General features: G+C 45.2%; 1 protein-coding gene across 1 annotated transcript; it reads left to right on the top strand.

The window, feature by feature from the left end:
* Positions 1–1846: 1846 nt before the first annotated feature.
* ST8SIA3 (ST8 alpha-N-acetyl-neuraminide alpha-2,8-sialyltransferase 3) lies at positions 1847–9389 on the top strand (the record flags this gene model as incomplete). Its single annotated transcript, XM_080821156.1, has 4 exons — positions 1847–2025; positions 3405–3527; positions 6004–6561; positions 9107–9389. 4 exons carry the CDS (start codon positions 1847–1849, stop codon positions 9387–9389), a joined length of 1143 nt encoding a protein of 380 aa, XP_080677282.1.
* Between the last annotated feature and the right edge of the window lie 342 nt (positions 9390–9731).

The following is a 9731-nucleotide window of genomic DNA, read 5'->3' as shown; positions in this document are numbered from 1 at the left end:
ATTCATTGGAAATAGACATTTGCATTCTGCATGCCGCTGCCCACCACCGGACAGACGTTTTTTACAAGGGACCTCATTCAGTTCTCAAACATTTATTAAGCGTGTCCCCTACATGGGACAGTTGCTGGGCAGTATGTGCAAACGGTGAGGAAGATGATGTGGCCCTGGCCCGTTAGAAGTTTACAATCCAGCTGTTCACGTCTTTGAGAAATTTGAGGTCCACAAAAATACCATAACCTCAGATCTACCGAAGTCCATAAGATAAGAAGTTCAGGAGAGAAATAAATCATAACCACCTTGGAAAGTATCCGTTTGCTTTATTGGAAAAGGTTCTCAGAGGCCAATGTCTCACCTCCAGCTTCTTTCATTGGTGCTTAAGGACCAGTATTGGGAGGACAAGGCCAAGAAAAGACTAGGGTAGAAAAAGCCACAAGCTAATTGCAAATAACAGAACTCAAGAAACATACAGGTTGCCTCTGAGAATCCAGCAGCCTGACTGAAAAGTTATTAATTTTTATTTCCAGTGGGTGTTAAAACAGGCAACATATGAATATTCTGAAACAAGCTGAAGGTCAAGCAATACAAAGCATTAGGCAGTGAGCTTTCCCGTCACCCTCAGAGGCAGCCTGGTTCTCGGGCTCCTTCAAAAGACAGTTCGCACATTTATAAAGTGTATAATGCCTTCAGCTTCCGGGCCACACAGGGCTAAGTTAGGTAGCCCATCCCCAAGTCCTGGTCCCAGGAACAGGTCAGGAAAGTGGACAGTGTGCAGTGAAATCAGGGAGAATTGCTCCAGGCCTGGTCCCCTCCGGGCCACTGCCCAGCTGACAACTTGCTATGAGCTGGGATAAGGACAGGGAAGGAGAAGCCAGGCCCTCCACACTCACAGCTCACCTCACAACTGTGCTAGGCACTACCCACACTTTAGTGAGAAACAATGTGTGTGGTGGGCAGACGAAGTGGATAGGGGAGAGATTCTGGAAAATTCTGGGGAGGTTTTAAGCGCTGACAAGGCAGGCTGGCCCAGCAGCTGTTAGGGCTTCTTGGCTGGGGTGCTGGCTTGCTGGGGCACGTGCTACCCTGTGGGGCCCCAGGCGGTGCCTCAGTGGTGAGGAGAGAAGCTTTTAAAGGTTTGTCTTCCTAAAACCACTCTCTCTGCCTCTAGGAGAAGCACGCAGCTGGTGTATAATCTCCATGAGCAATCCCAGGGGTTTATCACCCGATCCTGTAATATATTTATAAAGTAATGAACGGTCCGTTGAGCCAAGTTTGGGCTTCTGTCTCGCCTCGGGCACCTCCTCGCGCGAACCCTCGCCCGGGAGCCCGTGGACGTGGGCTGCAGCCTTCCAGCCTCAATTCCCCTCCCTCTGCCACCCCCTTCCCTCCTCCGTCTCTGCCCCTCCCCCCGCTTATTTGGGAGATTAGAGTTCATTAATTAAATCCTGTGCTTAGATCGAACTGTAACATTATTCCAATCACATTTATCTTACAGGCGGCGGAGGAGATGGCAGCCTCGCTGGAAACGCGCGGGGGAGCCTGAGCAGGCTGCCGGGGACGCACAGCGCGCTCGTCCGCGGCGCCGCCGCGCAGACCCTCCATCTTCCTACCCAGCCTCCTGGCCCCGCTCTGCCCTGCCTTGGGGGTCGGCTTCTCTCTAGGGCTCCTGCCCTTCCCCACCATCCCCCCTGGGCCTCCGCGGCTCCCCTGCCCGGTCCCCCTCCCCCGCCACACACGCTGACACGCGCGCGCGAACACACACACGCTCACACACACTGACACGCCAGCGAGCTGCTGGCCGCTCAATGGACCGATTTCCCTGCTTCCCCTGATCCCAGCCCAGCCCGGGATGAGAAATTGCAAAATGGCCCGGGTCGCCAGTGTGCTGGGACTGGTCATGCTCAGCGTCGCCCTGCTGATTTTATCGCTCATCAGCTACGTGTCCCTGAAAAAGGAGAACATCTTCACCACTCCCAAGTACGCCAACCCAGGGGCGCCCCGAATGTACATGTTCCACGCGGGATTCCGGTGAGTGCGGGCCTCTATTTGAGCGCCCTCGGGTATCTGGCTTATGGGGGGGGTAAGAAGGGGTGTTTTGTCTTCTCCCAGACACTTTGGGCAAGATAATTGCGTGGTCCTTCCACTCCTCTCGCTGATTCTCCCTTCCCCCTCTCCTTTATTTTTTTTTTAACCCAAAGCCCCTAAAAGCCGTTGTCCTAATCGATGTGATTGCATTTCTCGTATTCTTCCTCGTCATCCCTTCCCCCATTTCAAAAATGGGGGGAGGGTTTAAGGAGAATGATGATGGAGGGAAATGCGATGTGGGGGTGAGAGTGGGAGGGGGCGCTGAACCCGGAGATGGACGTGCGTGAGGTGAGCGCCTACCCGGTGCAGCGTCCGCGGACTCCGCGGCCGGACTCCCGGCGATCCAGGGCCGATTTAATGGCGCAGGCGCTGGACTCCCCTTGCGCTGTCCTCACTCCTCTCCCCCACGCCCCACCCCATCAAATGATGCGCGGGTCTATTCTCCTGAAGCCCCTGGGGTATTTTACCTCGATCCTTTCCCCCTGCTGCCACCACCGCCCCCCCCCGCCCCTTTCCGGGATGTCTGCAATTCCTCCGCCCTCTGCGGGAAGCGAGCCTCCTAAGGGCCGCCTACCCTCGCCCCTAGTCCAGTTCACCTCCAGGCGAGGGGCTGGACTGGGAAAGCGCACGGCTCGGCTTGGTGCAACTCCTCGAGAACCGCTGCCTCTACCTGTGACCCTTAGGAGCTCTCCCAGGAGGACCTCCTGAGGGGCAGGTGTACTATCTGCAACCTGTGGTCCAAGCGGGTCAGAGGTGCGGAATCTAGAGAAGCCCCACCTGGGCAGAAGAGTGGAGCTGGCCTGCGGCCTCCAGGGGTCCCCAGTCAGGGGACAGGGAGTGAAAGTCAGACTGGGCTCGGGAAGTAAGAGGTTAAGGCAGGAGCCCTCCCCAGTCTTCCCTTGGGTCTCCGGTTTCCTCTGCCCTTTCTCCAAAAATCAATTCGCCAGGACAGCCAGGGCGTCGCGGGTCGGACAGCGGAGGCGCGGCCGCTGTCCGCGGTGCTGACTCCCTGGTCCTCAGGGCGCATCATTCTCCAGCAGTGCGCCGGGCTCCCGCCCCTGCTCTCCGCGAGACGGCCATTTTATGGTCTCTCCCGCACCCGGAGGGATGGACAATGGAGGCGGATTTCCCTAGTTTTCTTTTTCCCCCTGGATGTGTGTGGGAGCGGAGAGTGGACCAAATGAGAGAGCCTCGGGCGGGATGGAACCGGTGCGTGTGCCAGGTGTCCCCCTCCAGCCCCCAGCCGCCTGGGCTTTAATAGCTACGTTGCTTCCCCTAGCTAAGGCCAGCACGTTTGTCTGTGTACTCATGCTCTTCTCCAGGTCACAATTTGCGCTGAAGTTTCTAGATCCGTCATTTGTGCCCATTACGAATTCTCTGACCCACGAACTCCAAGAGAAACCTTCTAAGTGGACATTTAATCGGACAGCGTTTTTACATCAAAGGTAGGATAGGGGGAAACAATCCGAAAGGTGTTTTTGAATTCTGGAGTTCAAAAAACAAAACAAAACAAAATGATCCAAAACAACAAAAATCTATCCCCCACCCCGAGGTGTTATTTGCATTGTCTTCTTGGCCTGACTGCACAAAGGCAGGTTGGTAACCCTTTATTATGTCCGTAGTGTCCCCTCATAAAAAGAAAACTTCAAGAAGACCAATTGAATGTAAGAGAAAAAGATATTTCCAATATCCCCCCTAACCTGGCCTTAATTGAACACAATACTTTATAGTTAACATGCATGGGTAATACTGCCAAAGAAATCTACTAAAAAAATAAATTAATAAAAATAAATTAAAAAGTTAATTGCCTCAAGACCACCCAATAATACATTTCAGTCTCCTTCTGAGGAAAAAAAATTAAAAATGAAATAAAATAGAATTGCCTCACCCTGAAATACACAGCAAATTCTATAATCCGTCCCTATCAATTACTAGTGAAAATCTTGGCCCAAATATATGCAGGTATCGAAGTTCGGTTTTGTTTTGGTTTCCCTATTTGTTTTCATTAAAACTTTACAGGCTTTAACATATTGTAAAAGCTACCTAACATCATTTTTATAGCTTGTCTTGTAACAGCCTCATTTATACATGAGGGAGTTTATGTGTATGTATGTTGTGGGGTGTGTGTGTGTGTGTGTGTGTGTGTGAGAGAGAGAGAGAGAGAGCAGTGGGGAAGAAGGATGAGATTTATTCAAATTTATTATCCTGAGTGATTTCTGGTCTCCTCTTCACAACCCCAGATAAGTCATTACACCTTCCTTCTTGGTGGGATTATTACGCTGCTAAATGGAATGTGAGCCATCTAGTGTATTCATTAGGGGTGTGAATACTTATTTTACGGATACTCATTTTACCACTCATTTATAGGGTTGTGTTTGGTCTTAGCATTTGTAGTTACCACACTCATTTTTATTTTAAGCTAATGACAGAATTAAAACAAAGTCACTAGGTATCTAAGGTGTCATAAAAATATGGTTTACTTGAAAAGGTGATATAGCCATGCGATTAGTATTAAAATTTTTAGAACTGTCTAATTAGAAATTACTCCATGGCAATGATTAATATGAAAACCAAAGAAGTGGCTTTCTTTTAAAATATTGGGGTTTTAGTCCAATATTAATTTTATAGACAACCTTGAAAACTTTAATGATAGTACACATTTTACTTTCCCTAAAACATATTCCTAACTGAATAAAAATTTTCTTCCTACGCTAGGCCATCTGACCCAAATGACCAGTCAGAACAATATTTCCTTCTCAAAACCTCCTTCCTTTCAATCCACTTATTAGGTAGTCTTTACTTTTCCCAGTATCCTTTTAGATTTATTTTACCTTCATAATAGGCAAAGAATAGTTTGTAAAGACAACATAAGTAACTTTGGAAGTTTCAGATTAAAACTTTCAGCTTATGTGGCTTTATACTTTGACAAACATGTAATTTTTTAAAATAAAATTCCAGGTTAAGTGATGATACACACATTTAGTTTCAATCCTGCTATTTTCTAGGGGAAAAAAAACCCCACTGGAAATTCACAGTGTGATTTCTTAGAATTAGTAGCAAAGTAACATGTTACTGGTCTCTCTTAAATATTTTAAATAGCTGAAACTTTAAGAGGAAATGCTTAATTTTACCTAAAGCTCAACATGAAAGCAACCTGAAACTAGTGCTAAGTATCACCCTTGCCTTGTTTATCCTCTGGATTGTTAGGATATGCATACATTTTCAGGGTTTACCATGGCCTTTTTTTCTAAGGATTAAGTTACTCCAACTAAATTGTGTTTCTATATAATCAAGTAGGAAACAGTTCTTGTTTCATTATTCAAAGGACCTTAATGAGATCATCATCTCACTTCTATTAAATATTCAGCTACACTCACTGATACTACCACTTCCATATTGTAATAATAGATAGTACTATAGTGGCTCATATCTATTTGGCTCTTATTTGGACACCAGCGATATTTGATATTCCTTGAACACTGCAGTCCAATAGCAAACAAGTAGTCCCGAGTTACAAACTCTAAGTCACTAATGTTTGTGCGTTAATGTGAGCTCTTTGGAGCCTGTGTAAATTGTCTCCCTGTATTTTCTGACACAGTTCGGCCTATGCCCCACCACCCCACCCCCGATCAAATACACTTTTCATGTAGGACAGAAAACCACAGAATGGCAGCGAAAACTGTGAGTTAGAACATTTACAAAGATTGAAGGATTATATCCAGAACTTGACTGAGAATTCAGCACGTCTGTACATTCTGAAGCAGTCCTTCCCCTAACAACCACAATTACTATGAATGTATAATCTTTCTTGGATACAATGTACCTACGATTCTTGTCTGAATGAAATGGCAGCGTAAGACATAAGATGCAAAATCAATTCTTTTGAATGGGATGCATTTAATGAATTTCTTTTCATTTTAGGCAAGAAATTCTTCAGCATGTCGATGTAATAAAAAATTTTTCTTTGACCAAGAATAGTGTTCGGATCGGACAACTGATGCACTATGATTATTCCAGCCATAAATATGTTTTCTCTATTAGCAATAACTTCCGATCACTGCTTCCAGACGTGTCACCCATTGTGAATAAGCATTTTAATATTTGTGCTGTGGTTGGAAATAGTGGGATCCTGACAGGGAGCCGGTGTGGACAAGAAATAGATAAGTCAGATTTTGTTTTCCGTTGCAATTTCGCCCCTACGGAGGCTTTCCAAAGAGATGTTGGAAGGAAAACCAACCTTACCACCTTCAACCCCAGCATTCTGGAAAAATATTACAACAATCTTTTGACCATTCAGGACCGTAACAACTTTTTCCTCAGTTTAAAAAAGCTCGATGGGGCCATTCTTTGGATCCCTGCATTTTTCTTCCATACTTCAGCAACTGTTACCAGGACATTAGTTGACTTTTTTGTTGAACACAGAGGTCAGTTAAAGGTCCAATTGGCTTGGCCTGGAAATATAATGCAACATGTCAACAGGTGTGTATATTTTATTGCCTTTAAGTCTTACCCCACCAGATGGCAAATGAATATTGTAATCTCTTGGGGGTGGGAGGTATCCGATTAGTTACTTGTGGTTAGCTTAGCACTTTAGGGCAAACTCTTATGTTTTTGTAATGAAAGAATGAATCATTCTAGGTAAGCAGTGCCATCTTCTACCCCCAGCTGGTAACAGAGTGCCAAATGGGGGGATTGTGTTTCATCAGCCTCCCCGCTCTACTCCCTGTCTCCCCCCTTGTTGGTAAGCCTAACAGGCAGTCATAGAAATCCCCCAAAATCAAGAATTTTCTTCAAATGGATGGCTAGGTCCCCATAATGTCAACGGCGAAATGAGGCAAACCAAGCAGTCTTCTAAAAAAGATGCAATTGACTTAAAATGCCTCTTTTTATTTAATATTTGGGAATTCTGTCGATGTTCAAGATTAGAAAACCACCTAGGTAGATCATAAATTGTATAATCAGCCTTTATCATTTGGGATTTCAGTGCCAAAACATGTGAAGGGTATTTTATGAGCTTGTTGTTATCCCTTATAATTTGAAAGAGAGATTGACCAGAAAGACAATATTTCCATCTATTCTGATGAGTCTTAACTCTGGCTGTACACTAGAAACACCTGGAGAACTTAAAAAATAATAATAATAACTGTTGCCTGGGCTCTAGTTCAAGGGATTCTAATGTAATTTATCTGGAGGTGGGAGGGGAAGGGCCCAGGTACCTGTTTTTCTTAATAACTCCCCAGATGATTCTAATATGTAGTCAGAATTGGGAACCACTAATCCAGGGCATTTTATAAAGCAAAATTAATTGTAAGTCTCATTTTTCTTTAAACCATCTGGGGAAACTACCTCAATCCTAGTATCTCCTGTGTAAGTAGCCTCCATGTCCTAACATACTGTCCAGATCATCCTACAAGTTAAAGTGGGTTCCGGGAGGACTGGTAGCCAGGGAATTCAAAGACTTTTGTCCCCATCCTGTAGTCCTCTAAGACCTCTCAAACGTAAGATCTGTTTAGTTGACCTCTCACAGAAGGACTAATCATCATCTAATAAAGTGGTATTATCTAACAGGTAGGGTTAGGATCATAATGTGCAGCCCAAACTGGAATTTTGTCTTTGAGAGAAAGAAGGTGCTATTAATAATTACAACAGGATAACAAACATAATTTGGGGCTATCCTAACTTCCTGGGATGTATGGTCATCTTTTTGAGAGGTAATATAGCCCAACTTGTAAGTTTAAAGATGAGTTAACTGAGATACGAAGAAAAGGAGTTATTTACAACAGGTCACTGCCCAAAATGGGCAAAAACAGAATTAGAAGCCAGGCTTCCCGCTAACCTGTCCTCCTGTGGTCTTTTGACCTCCTCATTTTGCTCCCCTCTTGCTTTAGTTAAGTTCAGACATACCAAAAGAATCATCAGAAGTCATTCTCACTCCTTAGGTAAGAAGATTGAGACTAAACTTCTAAATTTCAACTGGAATGGGGAATGATCTGTGTGTGAAGATTTTCAGTAGTAAAGAAGGAACTACACGTGCTTAGAAACTTCAGGAAATGGGCCTGGTGTGGCCTACCCTGCCCCCAGCTTTCCCAAAGGGCTGTGGAGTTCGCTGTAATGCTTCACAGCCGCTCAGGCTTGAACCAAACACATTGGTTCAATGAAAACTCAAAGGAAATACAGTCCATAGAAACCTGATTCATGAATAATTTCATTTTGCTGCATAGTCAATGATATACATACACACACACACACACACACACACACACACACTGTATTCTCAAATATGTGGTGGTATAGGCAGGAAGCTTCAAACTACTGTCTAAATATGGAAGGAAAAATAGCCATAATTTAGCTTTTTTTTTTTTTTAAATTCAGAAAGGGTTCAAATACTTTTCTTAGACCCTGCCATGCTAAAGGAGGGCTCAGGACCACCTAGTTAGACAACAACAGAACAAGGAACATGACTTTTTATAAGAAGGTATAGAAAAATAAGTCCCCACACTCTCTCTAGACCAAAGAAGAAGGATTTAATCTCTAGATTTGGGGAAGAAAGTGACACAGGAGGTGCCCTTAGATTAAACAACCTCCTCCCCACTTCTAAGGGCCCTTTGTGTATGAGAAGCAGAGTCATTCTCAGTGCTGGCCTTCTGAGTGTCACCACTGAGGCAGAGCCACCGCTACTGAGGAAGCCGGGGGGAAGGGCTGGCATGGAACATGAACGGCCTATATGGTCACACAGAAGCCTGTGCTCAGAAGGCTCCGGGGCCTGGTTTAATACTCAGCTACCGCCCTCCTGAAATTCTCTGTGGTTTGCCCTGGGTCTCACGAATTATCTAGCCAGCCCGGACCCGAGCTGTTCTGCGGTCTAAGAGACAGATTCAAGGCTCGTACTATTTCTGGGGGAGGAGAAAAAGGCAAGGACTCTTTAAGTTCCATATACAAATCCACCTCCCGGCCCAGTCATGGTGACCTTCTCGAGTGAAACCAACGCTGGCCTCTGAAACCACATGTACTTATTATTCCACAGGTACTGGAAAAACAAACATTTGTCACCCAAACGGCTGAGCACAGGCATTCTTATGTACACCCTGGCATCAGCAATATGTGAAGAGATCCACTTGTATGGATTTTGGCCTTTTGGATTTGACCCTAACACAAGGGAAGATCTTCCATACCATTACTATGACAAAAAAGGAACCAAATTTACCACCAAGTGGCAGGAGTCCCACCAGCTGCCTGCCGAGTTCCAGCTGCTGTACCGAATGCATGGGGAAGGGCTCACCAAGCTGACTCTGTCACACTGTGCCTAAGACTCTGAACAGAAAGTGCCAAACGGCCATTTAAAAAGTGCCCCAAATCAAATGGAATAGTCTTCAGAATAGAACCCTAGAGATTTCCTTATAAAGATTGTCTGCCATTGAAAAGGAAAGATGTCGTCTCTCCCTCCTTTTGCACTGCTCTTTTAAGGGTCTTGGCAAGACAAACAGTTGAAGCCACATGATTTAAACTTGACTGATAAAGGGAATGTTGCATTTGGAACTATGCTGCTAATGAAACGGTTTGAAGTATTTTCGTGTTTGTATTTTGATAATAAATGGCCTCCCGTTTTTTATGAGGATGAGAGCTGTAGTTCCCACAGCTTTGAGATATGG

The sequence above is a fragment of the Martes martes genome (genome assembly GCF_963455335.1).
Source record: "Martes martes genome assembly, chromosome: 13".
Taxonomy (NCBI): Eukaryota; Metazoa; Chordata; class Mammalia; order Carnivora; family Mustelidae; genus Martes; species Martes martes.
Note: the sequence above shows the minus strand (reverse complement) of the source record. Positions and strands in the feature narration are given on the sequence as shown.